This window comes from Ptychodera flava, chromosome 4 (genome assembly GCF_041260155.1).
Source record: "Ptychodera flava strain L36383 chromosome 4, AS_Pfla_20210202, whole genome shotgun sequence".
NCBI classification, from domain to species: Eukaryota; Metazoa; Hemichordata; class Enteropneusta; family Ptychoderidae; genus Ptychodera; species Ptychodera flava.
Genome location: NC_091931.1, coordinates 34,047,859 through 34,070,725, shown reverse-complemented (window position 1 = coordinate 34,070,725; position 22,867 = coordinate 34,047,859). Strand labels below are relative to the sequence as shown.

Below are 22,867 nucleotides of genomic sequence, written 5' to 3'. Positions count from 1 at the left end.
TGGTGCTCTCTGACTTCATTAAATACTAAAACGATATACGTATCAGTGATTTAACGCAGAGAAATAGAAATATCTATAGATATCAAACAAAGTACTAATCTATATACCTCATTAATATAACTTGAAAGACTATATCAAAAGGAAAATCCCCCTGTAGTTACTCCACTCTTGTACGTATTTTTGTGATCTGTAGTAGACTTTTTTCTAAATGAGCCCCGATGAAAATTACTGTATAGTAACTCGGTCGCTCAATAAAGGTTTGAATAAATAGATAAATAAATAAATAAACCAAATCGATGAATACACGTGCTATCTGTCCCCTCTCCTGCCTACGATATCGTTCAGTCTTTCCACTTAAACTGGCAACGCATCAAACGTCGGCATATTTTGTCCGCCGTCACGAAACGAAAACTGAAATCGAAATAAGAAGAAGAATTACGTTCATCTGTGCTCGTTAATCCTCAATAAAAGTGAAAGCGTGGCGCACGTGTGGAATATGGAATATATGAAGACAATTCCCTGGAGGCGTATCATGTATCAAAAAGATAAGCCACAGTTCACCGAAGGAATAATACGCAGTTCCATGAAATCACAGGGGAAATCACGTGACTCGGGACGTAAGTGAACGATGGTGAGGCTGTATTGGTGACAGTGATCTGTGCATGGAAATGGAAATGGGCAGTAGCTCTTGGCTTTCGCCATTTTTCCGTTGTCAACTGACATTGTGGATATTGAGATATTCAGACACCGAATTCTTTCCAGGGTTCGTGAAAGAATGCATTCATGTACAAGATACCATGCAACTTCGGGTTCCATGCACAACATACAGCTTTACCTGTGTTAAGTTTAGGTGCTGTAAACTTGAATATAACGTCGAGGACAAGTATGTAGACCCATTAGTAAATCATCGTTTATGCCCGTCAATGCAGTTTTAAAATTAGTTCACCATAGACTGGTGTCTCCTGACACCTTTCCAAGAAATGGATTGAAACAGTCTAGACGAATATGGCATGTGCCCTCTTCCCCAGGGCCTGCAAACATTTGCATGTGATCAGCGTTTACCCGAAAAACAGCTTTCTAAAGTTGTTACCAATCCAGTCTATATTATTGAAAACGTCGTTCGCAGTAGTGGGTAAAGCTACACGCAGCTGACATGGTAGAATAGCAATGCCGTCACATGGGTGTTCGGCTTGACAATTAAAATAATATGGTTTGATGGCATAATTAAGCTGAGACAACACTGCTCGCTCTTCCTCTCGCTGAAAAATAATATATTTTTGTAGGTCAAAGTTTCTTCATTTTGCGAGGTTAGTTTCACAATCGTTCCATTCCGGATTTTCATGGAGCAGAAAGTGTGTGTATTTTCTTTACATATCGTTTCATTTCGTCTTGCTTCTAACTTCCCGACGGAATAATGTTCCCGAAATCTTCCTTCCTGCTTCCTTGACTTTGTAGCAGCTTGGCTTTGTGGAAAAAAGTCACAATTGATGTTCAATTGACAGGTGAAAACGGAAAGTTCTCTAAATCCCCACGTCATGTACAAACGAACAGTAATTTATTATATTTCACTGTTACACGGCAAACGGGTCTAGCTGACCCGGTTCTTCGGAGGCTGTCTATCGTAATTTCTCCACTACACCCGCTACTGAAGTTCTATCAACCAAGCATTCCCATCTCTTTAGCTATTTTCCGGCACCAACGTCAGTCAGAAATTTTCTCCCTCCCTGTAAAAAATGTAATTTCTTCCCTACCCACCGTAAAAAAAGTGATTTTTTCTTCCCGCCCAGTGATTATTTTTAAATGTACCAACCCGCTGAAAAACTGGGCACAACATCCTTTTGCACGAACTGCTTCGTTGGCCGCACCTGACTGTCATCTAGGATGTCTGATCGTGTATTAATCTCAACTATTGCTATCAGTCAAAGTTTGAAAATGCAAACAGCTAAATTTTAATCATACTATATTACCTGCTTTCAGAACAAGTGACAAAATTTCACGCTACTGATGTGCAAATAATCGGTTAAACTAATTGAAATTGCGATGTCATACAATTATACAATTATACACACACTATTACATACATACATACATACATACATACATACATACATACATACATTTTTGCCCACTGTGAAATAATGATTGTCTCATTAGAATTCATGAAGTCTATCACATGGCACATGATATACAATGCCTGTACTACGGCGCGCCAAATGTTTCAAAAATATTTATCATCATAGAGTAAAAATAAACTGTCAAATTTTCTTTCTAAAAAAAAGTCTTAAACGTGTGTTAATAATAAAGAAAAAAGTTCTTTCGTCCATATCATTGCATTTTATTAATGTACATTTTCATAAAAATAGCACTCATTTGAAAATATGTGTCATTAAATATTTGAATGTGTCTGTTCAGATAAAAATGACGTGCAACCATCTTACTCGATTGGAATAAAAATTCGATGGAATTACGGAAGAAAATAAACGAGAAAAGTATTATTGCAAAAAAGGGCAGAATGTTATGTAATGCTTAATTGTAAAACCGTAATGATAAGATAAACTGTTTGCAAAAATTTGGAAATACCACACTCCCATACTTATTGACGTACACTTACACGTGTATTTGATATAAAGGTGCAATGAATGCTGATTATAAGGGAAAAACGAAAAAAAATTAAGCTCACACACAAAAAATATTGAAATGATTAAAAACAAAACCACAAATAGTACTTGCACTACTACCAAAAAACAAAACGAATCACCATCAGGTCTGACTAAAAAAAGAAAGAGAATCACAATTGAAAAGTCGACCGAGATCGCGCCGGCGTTGAGGCTGTAAAGAAACCAAAACGAGGTCAGCTTAGAAAAAAAACCAAAGCGAGGTTACAAAAAAAAAAAAAAAAAGAGGTTACCAAAAAAAAAAAAAAAAAAAAAAAAAACTCAGTAGAAAAAAAAGAGGCCCATTCGAGAAAAGAAAACAGAGTGGGACACCCCGCAGAAAAAGCCCAACATGAAAATTGAAGAATTGTCAACGTCATGATTGTTACAGTTTAATGCCAGAGGGTTTTGGATTATCACACTCGGATGTTGTGGACAAGATATTTGGGGTATTTCAGCGATAACTCTCATCTCCTAGTCTTCAATATCATCTCATGGACGTCCACGTTACCGACACGTCCCAATGCATTCTATATTAAACAGTTACCAGTTTTGGTTAAAAGTTGACAAAACACTTGTGGTGGTTCGTGGGCTGCCAGCGGTCCCCTCGCTCAAATGTACACTCGAGATGGTAAGCCAGCGGCCGGCGGTCCCGTCACTTGTACTGTAGGCCTACACGCCCGCAACCAGCGATCCCCTCGCTGTAAAGTGTAGGGCCGCCTCTCCCAAACCATAGACAGTCTGTGCCCAAACCCCAACAAAACAATGGTTAGCCGCTAGCCCACGGTTACGTGTGGTTCAATACACAGTGGCCGCCGTGTGGGTATGCATAGTAAAATTGCATACCAGGCAGCGCGCAGCGGCCTCGTTCTGCATGACAGGGCTGTGTGTTACCGGCGTGACACGGCCTCCCGTATAACGCCGGTAACACACAGCCCTGCCGGCTGCCATGCAGAGCTAGCAGCGGCCGCTATGTATCGAACCACACACGTATCCCGTGGGTTTAGCCTCTAAACGGAGTGTGGCAAAGGCAAAAATACTCGGGCTGAAACACTCCGTTTAAATTAGCTCTGGGTGGCAGGGCTAGGCTGTGAGTTACCGGCGTTATACGGCCAGGCCGTATAACGCCGGTAACTCACAGCCCTGCCACCCAGAGCTATGTATAGGCTACTGCACAAATATTGTAGCTCCATATATTGGACTGTGTGGATATAAAGATTTCTGCAATTGGGATCGACATGTCGTGTACATGTGCCAGTCTAGCCCTGCGAGTATAGTGAGAGTGTCTGGCGTTGCGAAGGCTGGACACTCGCGCCATACTCGTAGTCGTAAGGCTTGTACAGTTGCGTTGCTCGTCTTGTTGAACACGGAAAACGATGGACGTTCTCTCAACACGCGGCAGATTTCTTCAAAACTATTCATTTTATCATGATTTGGGTGATCTTTGAGGATAGACGAGGAATTACCAAACAACGAGGTGGTTAATTATCATGGTATTTGAACCCGATGTATCGAACCACACGTATAAAACTGTGTAGAAATCATGTGGGCCAAACGGCGATGACAGTGCGGCTCGGTGGAAGACCTGCAGTGGGCTCCCTGCCATACCGCACCTAAGGCATCGATATGTTCGCAGTGTTGCTATGAAGGGTCATGGATTGTACGTCTCGCTCGTGATCCGACCTGTGGACTGTCTGAAATTGGCTCAGTTAACTTGACTCTCTGGAACTATCACTGTTAACTTGGACGTTCTTTAGGTGATATTGCCCACTTCATTTCATCAAGTATGGTTTCAAGTAGAGCAGGGCCCAGCCAAACAGAGCTAGGTTTCAAGATGTCACGTTATCACTGAAATGCTCAATTAATATTTCGTCAAACATTGGAGTATGTGGTGATCGGATTCCCCGCTGTTGGGGATTCATCGATCGAAGGAAACGTGAACCATGAGTTTTTTGAATAAAATAATTGTAATTTCGGGCTTGTTTTTTTTTCTGTGGTGAGTGCTCTTTTTTTTTCTTTTTTTTTCTTTTTTTCTTTTTTTTTTTTTTTGCTGTAGCGAGTCCTCATTTGTTTTTTTCTTTCCACAGGCCCACGCATTTTTTTGTATCTCTGTTCATGGCGTTTTTTTTTTTTTTTCGATTTTATTTTATTTATTTTTTGTAGATGAGATCCACTTTTGTCTAGAGCCATCACTGCCGAATTTTTTCTCCGATTTTCTCTCTTTACTGTCAAAGCGGCTGGTGATTCATATTATATTTTGATTATCTATAATACGTTTATTATGAGACGTAGTGCTTTTTAATTTTCTTAAGTACATAAATAATTTTATGTATGCACGACTTTTTTTGTCTGATTCTTTTATAATGATTTTCTGTATGTGGTTCACATTTTTATTTTTTGTACTATTTTTTCCGAGTGGTAGTAGTGATTTTTAGTGATTTTCTTGTGAATTTTGTGGACGTACCACTGTATAACATATTTTTCTTTTTTTTTTGTGAAATCAGCACTCATTGCACCTTTTACGCGAACTATAATACGTGTATATATGTTGATAAGTATGGATGTATAACTTTTTCAAATCGTTGAAAATTGTTTATTTCCTAATTACGCTTTAAAGATTTTTTCTCAAGTTAAAATGAAGTATTAAATGACATTTCTGTCTTTTTTTTTTTTAATTATACTTTTCTTACTTATTTCCTTCCTAATGAGACCGAATTTTTATATCAATTGAGAAAGACAGTTTATTTTTGCACTGAATCGATAAATATTTTTGAAACATTTGGCGCGCCGTAGCCTGTACGCTGAGCTGGCTGCGATACTCTATGCCTGAAGCGACTGAACAGATATCTCCAGGGACCGTTTTCACTTTTTTCAAGAACAGCACTTCATTATTTTGACATCATTACAATTCTGTACTTGTATTAATTCCAAAAGCAGAAAGATGTCAGCGTTCCGATGATTGATGATGCAGAGTGCTGATATCAAATTCCTCGCCCTGTGAAAATGAGCAAATAGCGCAATATCGCACAATGTGGTCACCTCTGGGGATGATGTAGCTAGGAAAATACATCTGACCTAGTTAAAATAAATACATCTCATTTTTATGGGTTTTTTTTTCTGAAGTGAGGATTATTTGCCATTATGCCAATTAGATATGCCAAAATGTAAAATTTGATGAGAATTTAATTACATAACTGGATTCAAATTATTATGATTCATTCACGGTATCTGCATTGCTTCAAGAGACAATAGCTGTAACATGAAATATTTTCTTTATTTTTCGCGTATTTTGAGAAATATGGGAGAAAAACGACCAAAAAATACCCCCTTACTTACAAAATCCAGGAGAGGGAGACGTAATATTAGAGTCAGGTCAATGCTGAATTATGATATTGTTTTCACATATATTAACACATCGGAATCTGAAACTGTTAACTTTAGAATAGGAGTCAAACTCATGAAATTCATTAGATTTCGAGTCACGGTTTTAAACCAGATCAAAGCATAGGAAACGCACAATGAAACTTTTGGTGAAGTTTGAGTGTCTGATAGGTATTTGCCGGGGATATTTCAAACCTTTCTTAGGCTAGGTTTTTGGAAAAAGTACCTCTTTTCCTCGATTTCACGGATCCTTGGATAGGGAATAAAGAAACACCCCTTCCCCGTGATTTTAGGAACACGCATGGATACCCATTTCCCCCGACAGTGACACCACCGGGTGTGAAAATCATACCTTTGGTATTATATGCAATGTTATAGTTGACAAATGACTTCTTTAGCCCACGCTATTTCGCACAATAGCATCGGCCATAACACACAAAGTCAATCTTCTAGCATTCTGACATGATTTGGGGAGTAATCTACAATCTTTAGTTTACGGGCAGAATTCGAACAAAAATACGGGCAGAATTCGAACAAAAATACTGGAACATATACGGAAAGTTTTAGCTCATAGAACAAGAATACCATGTCACTAAAATTGCACTATTTGGGATCGTGAGAGAAAATATCTACAAGCGTAGGGCATAAACACACTGAGGTGACTTCTTTTGACAACACTCACGGTGAAACCTCTCCTGATAGACAATCTACTAGCCAAAGTCAGGATACCTGTCTTTTAATACTTTGACGCCATATGTCACAAGTTGTAAAACTTGTGTTTCAAAGACAACTGTCTACTCAGAACATTTTGTGTGTTTCAAAAAGGTGTCTCTGCTGGACAGATTAAAGTCTGGTCGCATAATTCATGTATTTTATGCAGCGAAAATGAAATACACAAAAACATTTGGTTTCCCATCAGTCTTTATTGCTCAAAATCATGCTTTTTTGCACTACTGGCAAAGTGATATATGTCATTGTGAACAATACTAAACATGTTTCCCTGGGAGATGTTTAGACATCAAATTCAAAGGGCAATAATAATAATCAGTGATAACCCATGGAACAAATGAAGGACAAAGTTTTGTCAGAGACAGAGTTCAACCTTTGACCATCACATTTATTTCTTCTGCTGTATAGTTTGACCAATGTAAAGGGAGATAAGGTGACAGTGTTAACCCTTACCATGGGTTTTAGGACAGCCACCCCCTGGACATTACCAGTCAGACACATACCGTAACCCTATCCCTAACCCAGGCTACTGAGTGGGCAGTGTCCAGGGGGCACTGCCCTGGCTTACACATGAAGGTAGAATGCGCCTCGGAGACAGATATTTGGACTCTCAAACTTTTGCAACTCTTTTTAAAGCTCTTGGAGTAAGAAGTAATTTCACTGTCTCATTTTTTTTTGAAAATTGAAAGTTTTATTTTTTCCCATAGAGTTAACACAGGAATTGCGGCCATTTTGAATTTCAAATATCGGTAAATATTAGGTAATTTGTTTCTCTAGTACCAAAAATACATGGTGACCTAAGATTTTTAGTTCTGATTTAGTACGGGAATGGTTGAAAGTTTCAATGAGAAAAGTTTGAGCCAAAGGCTAAGTCTTTCACTTTCAAGGCGCATACTACCTTAATTAACCTTAGAAATGTTAAAAATTCATGCATTAATGCATCAGTGTTATCTGTGGTGAAATAAACACAGAGCGTCAGACTAAAAGTCACACAAACCCTGATTTAAATGACAGCAAATGTAAAATACACGGCTTGACTGGTGGGATTACTTCATTTTAACACATCTGTGAGGTTTTCACAGCATTTATCTTGGTTGCCCTTGTTGCTGCAGATTCCATCTTGAAGTGCAGCAACCGTCTAAATAATTTAATATCACAGTAAATATTAAGACTTTCAGTTAATCCATAGATTTATGGATTTAAGGTCAAGTACGGATCACATGAAAGCTTCAGCTTTGCATATGTATATTTTTCATTCCATGATTAAACGTTGAAAAGTCACACTTTGATCACAACGACAATTTGAAAAATTGATCTCCACTGAAGTGAGTTATTTTACAGGAAATACATGTTCAGTACAAAGAGCTCATTTACAACAATCAAGAGTTGCTGCATAGGAGAAAGTTAAACAGGGTTCCTCTGATTTTTATAAAGATGTAGAACACATATATGCCAGTCAAAAATGTAACAGAGAAACAAGTGAATAAAAAACAAACAAAAAAAATCAAAATTGGAGTTCACTATGGGAGTGTTTATACAGGAACCTAACTGTACCTAAAAGATTGTATGGAAATGTTTGCCTTATTAGCTTACCATTTCTCATTTCTTATCATTTCCTTTTTGAAGAACAGCAAAGAACTTGAAAATCTGACAAAATCTCAAGACTGAACAAAAAATATATATCTACTTAAAATGAAGTTTTGATAGAAAAATATCATTTTTTCGTAATAGCATGAGTCAAATTTAGACAAAGATACATTTCACTGTAGACACTAAAAAAAAACCGAGTTCCAGAATCCAAATCCATAAAGTATGAATACATCAAGCCATTGCTTAGATTTACTCTTAACAATTTATTGAAATTCATTGCATCATGGCTTTCAGTTTTGCTGCTGAATTGATGAATGCCAAGGACACATAAAAAACCCAAACATGTCAGTATTACAGTACATGTACATAAACATAAAATCATTGCATTTACATTATTTTTCACTAACAAAGTGGCAGATTCAGCGTTCAGAAAATCAAAAGAAACTGTGACCTTACAAAGCACAATGACATAATAGTTACTTAGACTGCTAATACCGCTTTTACGGTCAATTGGATGAGGTTTGGATTTACGTAATAAAAGTGAAATTGACAGAGTATACTGATTTATTTTATAGTGCAATATTTTGAAAAGGGTAGGAAGGTCATAGGTCATGACAATGCATGCTGGGTGAAAATCTGAATCTTTCAGAGTTACTTTCACTGCCGACAAAGATTCACATTTTTTATCATTGACAACAAAACACTGCATACCTTGAGTCTGTCAAGTTGGTAAACCAGATGTATTGAGCAGCTGAGCCAGCAATGCTTTTTGAAACTTCTAACATTTTGAAAATCATTTGCCTTATGATAATACATGGAAGTAATCTTGACTGCACTAACTTGGCCATACAAAAGTATTTCAGATTGTGAAAAATATGAAATTTGAAAAAAGTACACAGGCCAAACAAAAACTATTAATTAAAAATTGAGTCATCAATATTTCATTATCAGAAAGTCCAGTACTCTGACAATTTCAAATTGTCAAGATAAAATGAAAAAACAGTGGAAAATGAAAACACATCAGAAAATGACGGTTGAAAGGCTATGTATTGTCTTTACAGTGTTTTTGATAGAAACCCTGTTGATTAATGCTTGTGAGGTGATCTGAAATCAAAAAAATAAAAACTGAATATTAAAGATGTTGTTTTTTAGAATTCTGGCAGTTCTTTTATTGTAAGATTTATGAATGGAATGAAATTGCTGTTCATCAAAAATATGATAATTACATAAGGCTAATTCTGATTGGCTGACGTGAAATGATGACTTTGTGAGTACCCAATCAGGGGACTGATTTCCCATCAGGAGGAGTCAGATGTTATGTGAACAGGATTTAGAATTTCCAACTCCCAGCATCGTCTTATACAAAATTCATATTAGAGCAACTATTATTATAGAAATAACGGGCGACGCACTGACCATGAACGTTTATTTGTGGGCAAGGGTGAGAGGAAAGCCAAAAATTAACGGGCAAGGCTTGCCGAGCCCGTTAATTTGGCTTTGCTTGAGCCCGCGCCCACAAATAAACGTTATGGTCAGAGCGGAGTCTGTTATTTCCATTATATTATCAGCGAACCCAAGAAAACCGTCAAAATTTTCGAAAATTTCAGGAGCGAACGACAACTGGGCCCCAGAAACTGAGCAATACGCGACGCACTGTCATGTGCGCTGTAAAAATTGACAAATCCGGAGATCTTTTCAGAAGAAAGTATCTCAACTTGACCTACAAGTGCTCCATTTTATTTTGTGATTGATTATGATTTATGTTTGAGCTGTAAAGTTACGATACTTTGAGTTGTTAATCTTATTATTCATATTCACGGGCTTGTAAACAAACCATTACTATGTATTTGTGGTCAGTCACGTGGTTCAGCTCGACCAATCAAAATGCAACGGGCAGGACATGGTAATATAATGAAGAGCAACAGAGGTTTTTGTGATCTGAACTTGTGTCATACCTGAAGTACTACAATCAGAAAATCCTCCCATCTACTCTGACTTAATTGTTTTGTCAATCTTCCAGATACCAAAGACATAATGCAGTCGTATAAATATCAGATCTCTTCCCATCTGAAGCCAACTCCACACTGGAGTCATTTTGGAACCTGTTGGGGGTAGAGCACATTATAGAGGGTAAAATGATTATTTTGTGTAGAAAAATATATTTCTCTATCACTCTTTGACTTCGTTCACACTGACAATTCACCAAAGATGCATCCTTTTTTCAAGGAAATCAACATATTTTTCACAAATTGATTGGAAAACAATACACTGGCCATTTTGTTCTGTCAATATTGGTGATCTTTTCAATCAACAAAACTGAATGACTCTCCCTTCCAATTGTTGTTGATACGTTAATGCACGTGACTAGTGCCACACACACAATCTACCCTGTGGAAAGGAATTCAAGATAAGCAAAAGCGTGTAAAACTTTCATGGGCATCAGGGGTAGAGCTTTCGGAAGCTTCTGAATAAAGATTTTGTGAAAAGCGCTGTGATTAGAAGTTGCTGCAGGTGTGAATTGGAAATTGTAAAGTGTGGAACCAAGCAATTATTAATTGCCCTATGTTGTCGTGACCTATATCACAATCAAGGGTGTTTTAGGATTAAGTGCATGCTTGGTCATTGTCATAGATAATACATACAATTCACATTATCTATGTGAATTTTACTGAAATTTGATGGGCAGATTTCGCCCCACTTTTGCTATGTGTGATGACAAAACACTTTTTGTTTTCTTTTCTGGTTTTTGGTAAGTTAGTCTTTAAAAATTAAGATAAAGAAAACAAAACTTTTACATAACAAAAGCACCTATTTTGATGACAAACAAAAACAATAAGAACTCACACGTGTGTACACTGTGGACAGTGCATGAATAGTCTGTCGGTTGAAAAACAAACAAAACATAAAAACCCAGACAAACTACTGTACTGGGTCTCTTGAACCAAAGTCAATTTCCTGATACAACTGTTCCATCAATTGGTGTAAACTACCTACCATCAATCTCAGTCCAATTAACAGCAACTTCCGCGATGGGAATTCGTAATCTCTGGGCTATGTACAAAAGCTCAACATCAAATGCCCTGTAAGAGATACAGAGAGAGACACACATCACGCACCTACATAAGAAAATGTGTTCAGTGTCTAGGAGTCAGGGTAGTTTTCTGGAAGGTGAGATTAGGTTTTTAGGAAAGCTGCTTAGAAAAGTGATCGTGAGAAAGAGATGAACAAAGGTTTCCACGGCAATACTTTATACCAACAAAATGTCGGCTTTACATATTTGTATACTTTAATTCTAGATGATATCAGTTGCAGTGTTGAGACTTGGGCCTGGATTCAGTGACGTGGGATTTCAAAATCAACAAGGATAAAATCAATCAGTGTCCTGGGCAAGCTTTCAAATTTGTAAATATATTATTTTCATATCAAAAGGTGCTGTTTGAACACAATTTGGAACTGACAAATTACAATTCAACATGCCAAATTTCTTTGGTAGTTTTGACATGAAATTATCTTTCACCTTTTGAAATGAAACTTGTCAAATTTTCATGATGATTGAAGATTTTAAGGTAGAAAGTGCCTCGGGGACAGATATTTGGACTCTCAAATTTCTGCAGCTCTTTTCTAATCTACCACTTGTGGGGGTCATTTTAAAGCTCTTGGAGAACGAAAAACTTTCATCATCTTACTTTTCGAAAAATCCGAAATTTTATTTTTCCCCCATAGAGTTAACACAGGGATGGCAGCCATTTTGAATTTCAAATATCACAAAATGTTGGGTAATCTGTTTCTCTAGTTCCAAACTTTCCACGGTGACCCCCCAATTTTTACTGTTGATTTGGTAAGAGAATGGTTGCAAGTTTCTTTGAGGAAAGTTTGAGCAAAATTTTAAGTCTTTCACTTTCGAGGCACATTCTACCCTAATATACAGATTTCTGTCGAAAACTAGTGTTCAACTCTTGTGAACAAGCCAGAGCAAAGGCTGTGGGAAATTCTGACAAAGAGAAGTGAGGTTTGTGGCTTGCTCTGTGGTTGTAATTAATTTTCAAAGAGAGACGCATTTGGAAGCCAATATGAGCATCAATCATTGCGCAGATGCGGGCTGCCACAAAAAACTGGGGGGGGGGGGGGGGGGGGGGGAGGGGGACCCATAGGGCCTTTCCTTCAGTACAGGTCTGACCTAATGAAATAACTAAGGGTTACAAGGGAAGATGTGATTCTGAATAATGAAATTGTGAAACCACAAAAATAAAAGAACAAAGAAATATGTTTCACATATGTCATATGTTAGTGTTTGTGCCCACAGTGTTATCTATGCCAATAAAGACAGGAACCATTTTTTTTTAATTTAAAAAAAAAGACAAAAAAGACAGGATGGCATAACTGAATGTTTATTTTTGATAAAAGTGGATGACATGAAACAATGCAAATAGACAATTACACTTCACAACACTTTGCAACCACTCATTTGTTGAGCACACAGTGTGCTGCAAACAAAGTTTTGAACACTCAATATTCTGCCTGTTGTGCTTGTTTGCAGTGGAGAGATGGTCTGATAAGACAGACATATTGCTATGCCCTCAGGAGACACTCTTTAATCAGGTGATCTACCTCAGATGCACTGAAACACATGTAAGACTCTGAGTTGGGGGGCTTAACTTATTTTCCCAGGCGTATTTTTGATCAAATTGTTTTTAATAATGATGATGATTATTATGGCTCATGTACTGTTCATTATGTTAAACAATTCAGTAAAAAAAATTATTATAAATTTATTGTAATATTATAACATTTTCATAATTACTGTAGGTCTGTTGTGATAAAAATTTTGAATAGTGCACATATGATTGGAATTATGCTCTCTTTCCACTGACATTATTAAAATGTGAATTTATCACATCCTATCAAAGAGAAGCATCTTTTGTAATTTATTTGGAAAAGTACACAACTGTCATTGATATATTGTCTGACTTGATCAAGTTTGGCAATTTAGATGCACGGCGTACGGCTGAAACTTCCTGAATCCAACATTATTGACCAAGACGTGAGTTTTTGTGCAGTATGTTGTCAGGCAGTGCACGACTTCCTATGTGCATTTTCTCAAGATGACAGCTGCCGTTGAGTGACAATGTTTTCTTTTTTGTCAAAATCTTGGGAAAAGAAAAATCTATAGTAAAAAGGCCTGAAGGATTTGTCAGAAACAAAAAAAACCTGCCAGACAAATAAGCAGCTGTTTCAGAACTGTGAGAATTGTAACGAACTAAACCCTGTTAACCCTTTGAGTACTGTCATTGTTCCCACCAAAATTTTGGTGCAACAATTTTATGAATTTTTCTGTAAAATTTTGATCATTTTGGATCAAATGTACATCACTTTTCATTGGCTACAGTTTTTTATCAAAATTTTGACAAAAATCTGAAAAAAAATTGACTGGAGTCTATTTTCTAAAGGTGACAAAAATTGACTTTGGCGCTCAAAGGGTAAATTTGTCAGGAAAGTACACTGTTTTTAAAACGGTAATGATGTTTGAATATTGCTGGCACAGAGTGGTAAACTGCAAATATCATTAGCCCTGTCGACATTATTTTTCTTCCATTAAAAACGTACATAAAAATGCATACACCTATGCATACATGCACATACTTCTTAAACACAATTGCAGCTTTCAATGAATGTTACGAAGTTTACAATACTAAAATCTTTTCTTCTTTTAATATGCAAAATTTAATCACAAATTGGATAAATATGCTGCCTATAAATATTGGTTTGATTTCCATGATAATAAATAGTTCAACACCAAAATGCAATTCCCTCTGACAATATTTGACGACAGACAAGGCTAGCTGCAAAATTTGAGGAAATTTATCAATAATGGAAGGAAAGCAATGGAGAAATCACCGCTAACAGCCATCGATGCGTCAACTTTGTGCGTCAGCTTCACTTTGCGGTCACAAACTGCACAAATCTGTGTTTTGACAAGATGTGACACATGCAGAGCTATAGCTGCATGCACTGCTGCAGGGCAGACAGATTTCACAATATGGTCCACAAAACATCCAATATTTTCCAGTTTCTTTGTTCTCAAGCCTTATACTAAGTGCTCCATAGGACAGCAGTTTGCGCTTCCCCCTCTCAGGTAATGAGATACATAAAATTATGAACACACAGCACAAAGTATCTAGTTTCTAATGAGGATATTTAAATGTGCTGAAAAAAATTCTGCACTGGCGTTCTTGAATTGTTGTTCATTCTGTCAAGTTCAAGAAAAAAAACTGACTATATGTGAGTGACAAAACATCTGTTGATCTAGATAAATTTTACGCAGATTCTTAGTAAAAAAAATGGATAGACCATGGTTTTACCAATGTAAACTTTCAACTTTGACACGTTTATCTCATGTCAATATGATATTTTTTGGTATTTTTGCAGTAATAAGTACTTGGTCATAGTAAACTGACATTTTTTTTCAGCAGATGGCAGATATGATATAGCAAAATTTCTCATGGCATTTTCAAATAGTGCTACATCTACGATGTACAGAAAGCTGAACATTTCATGGACTGAAAAACATTTCTGTTGATGATGTACTGAAGTATAAGCAGAAAAATAGAAAAAAAAATATGATTAAAGACATTAGAACGGGTTTTCGGAAGTCAGGGGAAATGTTTGAGAATGACTTAGGAACACTGCTGACATTAGTGCTATTCCCCTGGTTGCTTCAGTATACCCATGAGAGAATTCAGGACAGGGAATCCAAGCAACGTTTATTGTCTTTAACCCTTTCATCGCCATGGTTTGGCCCAAACCTATTGTTATCAATGGTGAATGTGGACCAGTTTATTGGGGATCGGGGGTGAACAGGTTAAGTTTACTGGGAATTGAGGGTGAACAGGTTAATACTGCCTTCAATGGAATACAGAACACTGTGAACATATCTTACAAAAAACAGAACAGTGCTGTTCAAACATGAACTGCAAAGACAGTAAAAAGGGCGAGGTCTCCCCGGATATCACATTTTCCCTCCAGTCACCGACCACGCAGCCATGAAACTTTAATATCTCAGGAAAAATACCGCTGGTAACTCCAGGCTAATCATTTAACTGCCCTTTTTATATTTACATTTTATCACTACTTCGAAGGATAGCCAACGTGAATAATTCATGTCGACATTTTTTGTCTACTTTGCTGCAAGGTGCACTCAGAAAATGACTCATTCTGAAATGTTTTTCTTAAAAATCATATTTGTGTCTTCAGTAGTTCCTTGCCCTTCAGGTTTGCGATGTATTGATGTTTTACAAGCGTGCCATGTTTAGAATTTATACTGTTGTTCTTGTACTCGTTTTGGGTGAGGTTTCTGTGATGATTGACGAAAATTTTTGAAAAAAAAATACATTAGTCTTAACTATATATTCCACTTATCTGAACGCTGGCTCTAGGGAACATGTCTTTTGATGTGGTGCTGTGACAGTGATGCTAACCCTCATTTGGACTTATTTAATTCTCATCTTGATTGTCTTGTTTCAAACTGAATTTTGAAATCTTTTGAAAAACATTTTGATTTCTGTATACTCGAATCAGGAATATGCATGATTTAAAGTAAAACATGCCCACGGTCTGACACAACACTTGCAGAGCTTGCTTCACCCATTAGCTCAGCACAATCAGCTGAATGCAATGCATGTTGGGGGAATCTTGGACTTCTGTCAACAGTTCCAAAATTTTGCTCCACCGTGGTTTATCATAAAGCATACATATGTGCATGTGTAACGAGTATACAGATGTACTGAGAGTAGACTTATTGTCAGTAAGACTGTTATCCATGGCACCTGAAAATTCAAATTTTTTAACAAGGGATGAAATGATTCTTTACTTGGGGATCTAGCGATGCCTCACTATTGAAATCAAGGAATGTAAGATCTTCTCTGGAGACTGTTATCAGTTTGTTTTCAGTCTTGCGAAAGAGGAGTGGACAGACAGAATGGTAGAATGAGTGGATAACATATCCCTGGGTATAGGTGCATGAAATACCAATTCTGAACAAAGTGTGAGGCCCATCTGCTTGACAAGGTACATTCCTGAAGTTGCAGATATTTGATTTTCATAGAATGGCTGAAGTGAAAGTTTGAGAAAATAACCCCAAATGATTTCATTGGCTGAACAGCAACAACAGATGCTCTGATATTCTCAACAGCTGCCACTGATTGGGCATCGACATTTCATAAAATATTCATATCATATAATCATGTCACAGATGGTTAAGCCTCGAGGACAAAATGTATGAATATTTCTTTAAAAGACCACAAAATTACTGTCACCTTTGACCTGCATGATTTGTCTCCATGAAATCTCTGACACAGGAAGGTTTTTAAAGTTTGAAATGCAAAGTTTGACAAAAGTGCAGATGCCCAAACCAAAGCTTTTCAAAATTGCCATGTTTACAAAAGCATAGATAGTACAGAGTGAGTAACAGTGTCCACAATGGAACAATGATGAGGTTGTTTCCCATCTTTTTTACATGATGTTGCCATCATATACCTGAACTTTCAGTACACAATAAGCGTGTATGGAGAAGCAGGTTTAGTTTGGCAATATCTCAGAGGTTGGATGAAATATTAGCATTTTACAAGTCAATGACCAAATCTTGGCAATCATTTCTAATCATCAGATGCTATTTTTTCTCAAAAAATCAGATGCTTAGAACAAAGTCTGTGAAAGTTATCTGAACTTTGTGTTGAGATTCTCTGGGTTACCAGCCTTGCAGAGGCACCAGTTCTGCTGTATTTTCTTTCACCATTTCACGGAACACTGAGTGAGACCCCCAGAAGATATAATATCCAGTTTGTACAGAAACCCAGTGTATTGTAGCTGAGAGGCAAATCTGCCACTTTTGTGGTTTCCCGCTTTTCTTTGAGACTCGGTTGCAGTACAGTATTGATGGATTTGCAAGCGCCGTCTGTGAAACCATACTGCATCTTATCAAAGGAAAATCTGTCATGTTAGAGACTCCGGGCTATTTTTCACTGACAACACCGATCCACACAACCGCAATTATTTGACTACACAGTAGCCTGTGAAGATATTACTCTGATTTGGTGATTGGTTGTCACAACGTACGTGGCACAAAACTTAATTTTCCAGGGAGAAGATCGGTCTGATACCATATTGCAAGTGTGATTGTTAGTTTTTACAGAATTCCCTGGTTGCACACTTCCATGGTTTCCCGGCAAAGCTGATTCCTGGGGGAAATTTGAGTAAAAAAATTCTCAATTGCAAACAAAATGTATATGTTCTTCAGATTCTGATGGTGCATGGCTAGAATATAACAGCGATCTCTGAGACCACAAAAAATTCAAATTTTTTCTCTCCATTAATATCAATGATTAATGTGCAATGAAAAAGTTTGCAAAAATGATAACATGCACAAACCCAAACTCTTTGAAAGACTGGAATGTGAACAAATTATTGGTTGCACAGAGTCAGTGAGTGACAGTGCATACAATGGAACCAGGATGAGGTTTTTTCTCATCTGTTTTACACGATAGTCTTGTCATATACCGGAATATCTTCATGTACATGAGGACTGCATGGAGCAGGAGTTTTGGTGTGAAAATATCTAAAGAGGTTGAAAAACACTAGCATCAATTTATTATAGCTAAAAGTATGGTCAGCCACATACATTATGGATAAATGCTGTACATTTCAGACGTGAACATTTAAACACAGCCTTGATTTACCACTTGATGAGACAAATTTTACTTCCAGCATACAAATTTTGTTTCAGGGGAGACTTCATGCACCATGAAAACCAGACTGCAGATTGTGTTGAGGGAATGGTTAAAGTCTTTGTTGCCGACAGGTCTGGCTGTCATACTCCTCAGTGAACAGATCGAGACAAATGGCTCCAAACATGTTCAAAAGTAAGAGCGAAAAACACCTCTGAGGTCAGGCTGAACCTGTACGAGTAACAGCGATGACTCAGAGCCTTGAAGGTTACGCTGTCATTTAATGGAAACGTGGTTCATAATGCATGAATTCGGGTATTGCGGCTTTTGAAAAATTGATTGAAACTGGAGAAAGTTTTTGATACGGCGGTGTTACAGCAATTTATGTGTGACCTTTAATGGATCATCATAAAACACATCGGAGAGAATCACATGCGTATTTGAATAAAGATCTAAAACGTAAAAAATCCCCAGTTTTCATTTCATGCAGAGAAAATATAGCAGTCACACATGGTACGTGAAGTATCCAACAGAATGGTTATCACTTGGGGGTGTCATTTTTTCATTAAGAGAGTATTTTATTGGAACTCGGACATATCTATGGAGTACCAGCAGACCTTGAATTTGTCACTTTCTGTTGCTAGTGGATACAACAAAATGGCACATCTACAAATGGCCTATTTTTTGAGCCGCATTCATGGATGGCATTGTCACCCTCAGCATCACTTGGTTGCCTTGTGTGGTTTGACATGAGAAAGGAGTGTAGCAGAATGGGGGGGGGGGGGTTTGGTTTGGTGTTGAAAGATGGAAGAGAGATTTGTAAATTGGTGTATGGAATATGTTCAATTCCTATATAGAGATAGCTAAATGTCCACACAGGCCTTTTATTAACCTAACCATTGATATATCGAGTACCTATGTTCCAATACTGACACATGTATGGAGGCATGGTTGATTCTTGGTTTCAGAATGTCTGCTGAGCTGTCTCTATACAGCCAGTGTTTGAGGTAACTAGAGAGGAGAGATTATGTTCTACAACATTGTATGGTGTGAAGATGATTTTGTGTATCGGCAAAAAACTCAGTTTCCTGCTCAAGGCACAGAAATCACATACTGACCAATTTAATTTTCATGCAATATAGTATTCAGAGTATAATACTCTGGCTTTGAAAACCTGGGAGTGCAGCAAATACCAGTATGAGGCTGTTATCTCTTTTGTGACAACTTCATAAAAAATGTGACTTTATCTATAAATGTCACCTACTACAGGGTTGAAAAGTCCATATGGATGATAATGGGTTCATAGATTGGTCACGATATCTTTTGTATGGTCTGTGCTAGCTTTTTCCTTGTTTGAACAGACTATCAAGTCGATCTCCGTGTCGTCATTCTTCTGTAATTGGTGGTAATTTCTTTCACTTTTTCACTTATTATTGATGGCATTGCCTTCATTTTATAGAACACACAGATAGACAGTGTTTTTTTTACCTTTCATCTTCCTGGTTGGTTCCTGACAGTCTGAGGACCAACAACATTGTCAGTAAAAGTACCAGCTTACCATGTCTGTGCTGTGTGTTGTGATTCTGCACGCCTTTTTAATTCCAATCACTCAAATATGTCAATCATTTGACCTAATCTGTACAACTTAAAACTGAAACTGTCAAATTTTCACTGCAGCTTTAGCACTGGGCAGGTTTACTCATATACGGTAGTTAAGCTGTTTCTCTAAGTATCTGAAACTAAAATGGCTGGGTAAGAAATACAACACTACTGCTTGTAAAATTCTACACAAATTCAAAACCAAATTACGGGAGACTGTCATTATTTGGATCTGTGCGATTATTCACTGGAATGTAGAAACAGCTGTACAAAAAATTGCTTGAACTTTTATGTCCGCAAAAAAAAAAATTACTATATATTTGAAACGACAGATGTCGTCGGTTGGGACATTTTGGCTCCAAGCATACACTCTTGCTGAACTCTTAAATCACACTATCCAAAGAGTTCAGCTCAGAATACTCTCATGTGTTATTTGAGGTAATCATTTCTCTCAGGTCTTAGACTTTGGCAAATCCTTTAATCAGGGAAATTTGAAACATTGCTTTCTGAAATCAAGGAGGAAAAAAAATTGCAGATTAAACTCATAGAGATCACCATGTTATTCCTAATTGCCTGAAATTTGCCTACGCTTGAAATTCAAAATAGCCTAAATTCTGTTTGTGAATGTCATGAAAACCAATCTAGTTGGTGGACGTTACAAAAAAATGAGAAAATGAATGCAATTTCTTTGGTTGTCAAAATGACGCCACACAATTTTAACATAACAAAATATGAAATTACTAAGTGGTCTTTCCACTGCTGTCTGAAAACCTGGCATTTGAAAATTTAGTGACAGGTGGCAAAACTAAAAGTATAGGCAGTTCCAAGTAGTGTGTGGGCACATTAAATTTTGTGCAAAATGTCCATGATTTTTCTTAAACTGATATTTTCAAGTCTGCTAAATTTTAGCTGACAGTCAGTTGATTTTGCTGGCAACCAGCCAGTTTCTACATCCCTGAAAAACACCTGTCCTTAAAGTGCATTATACCTTTACAAAAAAAGTGTGAGATGTTGCTTGCTTCTTTGAAGACTTAGAGTGAAATATTTCTAGTATGTGCCTCGAAAGTGAAAGACTTAAACTCTTGCTCAAACTTTCAAGGAATCTTTCAACCATTCTCTTTCAAAATCAAGAATAAAAATCGGGGGTCACAGTGAAAATTTTGCTACCAGAGTAAAAAAAAATAACCCTAAATTTACTAATATTTAAAATTCAAAATGGCCGCCATCCCTGTGTTAACTCTATCAAGAAAAATAAAATTTTCGAATTTCGGAAAACAAAGCTGGTGAAAATTTGTTCTGCATCAAGAGCTTTAAAATGAACCCCAACAAGTGGTATATCAGAAAAGAATTGTAAAAGTTTGAGAGTCTGAATATCTATCCCTGAGGCGTGTTCTACCTTAATGCAATGCAATTAATGCATTTCACTTACTACGGAGTGTTCAAGATGATTGGATATTGATGCATTAAAAGAATGTGTCACATTTGCAAACACTTCATCTCACAAAGCGATGACTCACCGACACAATTTCATTCAAACACATCGAAGAAAGAAGCCAGGCACCCACTGTATATTTCATTATTTCAAACATTATCTAATGACTGCAGCATTCATGATCAGAAAGGTGAGAAACTGCAGCGCTGTCCCTGCACCTGTTAATTTATCTGACTCTCTTAGCCGTCTCCAGGTCACATATGTCACTCAAAATAAAAAAGAAATCAAGATACCGGGAAGAGCTCTGTGACACTTTTTCTCTATATTCTAGTCAAAGAAATTCACCACATTTAGTATGGTTGGTTGTCTTTGCAAAACAAGCGAAAATTATGTTGATTGCCGAGAAACTGTAAGTTTTGACAATTTTTTTCAGAATTTTGTAGCCTGTCACAGCTAAAGTTTCTAGATCTACTTCCTACAGTGTGCTGAAATACCCAGTACTCAGCTTGTCAACTTTGAGAGTATTTGTGTCTACTGGATTGTTAGCATTGACTATTTTAAATTCTGGTCTTTACTTTAAACTCACATGTTGATCATAATGCTGCATGTCACATACTGACACCTCACAACAAACCAAATACTTAGTATTTCTGTAGGAAGTAAACCAGGAAAATGTAGTTGATACATAGAATAAAAATACTGAAAAATGCTGTAATTTTTCCCATCAAAACTTTAGTGCAACATTTTACCAATTATTATGAATTTTTCTGTAATTGTTTTGATAATTTTGGACCAAATGGATATTGCTTTTTAGTTGGCTACAGTTTTTTATCAAAATTTTGGCAATAACATGAAAATAATCGACTGGAGTATATGTTATAAGGGCAACAAAATATGATTTTGGTGCTCAAAGGGTTATTAACAGTAACTGTAGCTTTAATCTATACTTTGACAAATCTTCATTCTGTATTAGATTTGTCAGCATGCATGTATTATATACATGGTTTTTGAACTTTTCTTAACCTAACAGGGACATTTTCCAAACTAATGCACGTACATGTGCTTCAAAACTTTGGCATAGCAGGGAAACAAGACCTGCAAAGGACGCGGAATGAGACTACGCACACTTCAGATTCTTTATCACAAAAGGCTAAAATAGGACATGGCCACCTCTGCGGTTCAAACCAATTGCTTTTTTATGAGCACATTAACCTCTGACAGTGAGTAATGCAGCACACACAAACTATGTAAACTATTTTCACGTGTAGCGCATCCATAATGGGACAAGTCAACCAAGATCAAAGAACCTTCACATCATGGGATGTGAGAGACTGCGGCTAGGCATGAAGTGCTCTTATCTGCACAGATGTTCATGTTTTGTGTGTCTGAAAAATCTCCCAAAGAGAAACCGTCCACCTGTACACGGTCCCTCCACAGTTTTGTGGAGGGATCCTGACCTGTACTGTCCGTAAAACCTTTAATCCCTGTATGCTGACGAATATCATTTTTAGTTAAATAATATTTAAGAGCCAAAGATACAAAATGCAAAGTATTAGGAGTGATTGATTAAGCTAATAAAATATTATAGTTTTGTAGTGGGAACTTTGAAAGAAATCACAGCTTTTTTGACATGGTGTTGAGTTTTTGAATATATAATAATAGCCAGATTGACTGAAATGGCATTTCAAATCCACCTCATTTTATATAATTGACTGAAAATCACAACATCAAATACATGTTTATTTGATGTTGTCATATCAACT

At 37.0% G+C, this 22,867-nt stretch overlaps 3 protein-coding genes across 3 annotated transcripts in view; 1 reads left to right on the top strand and 2 right to left on the bottom strand.

Moving 5' to 3' along the window:
• LOC139130381 (protocadherin Fat 4-like) overlaps positions 1-22,867 on the bottom strand; it is a 361,272-nt gene that overhangs the window by 42,330 nt on the left and 296,075 nt on the right. The gene's annotated exons all lie outside the window — the stretch shown is intronic.
• The window catches only part of LOC139130385 (NXPE family member 3-like), a 353,637-nt gene that overhangs the window by 48,226 nt on the left and 282,544 nt on the right, over positions 1-22,867 (top strand). The gene's annotated exons all lie outside the window — the stretch shown is intronic.
• The window catches only part of LOC139130391 (dolichyl-phosphate beta-glucosyltransferase-like), a 32,562-nt gene continuing 16,633 nt past the window's right edge, over positions 6,939-22,867 (bottom strand). Inside the window, exons 9-11 of the mRNA XM_070696196.1 lie at positions 11,349-11,434; positions 10,310-10,456; positions 6,939-9,458 (exon numbers count right to left, since the gene is read on the bottom strand). Of these exons, the coding sequence (XP_070552297.1) occupies positions 10,341-10,456; positions 11,349-11,434 (202 nt within the window). The 3' untranslated portion in view covers positions 6,939-9,458; positions 10,310-10,340. The remainder of the gene's footprint in view (positions 9,459-10,309; positions 10,457-11,348; positions 11,435-22,867) is intronic.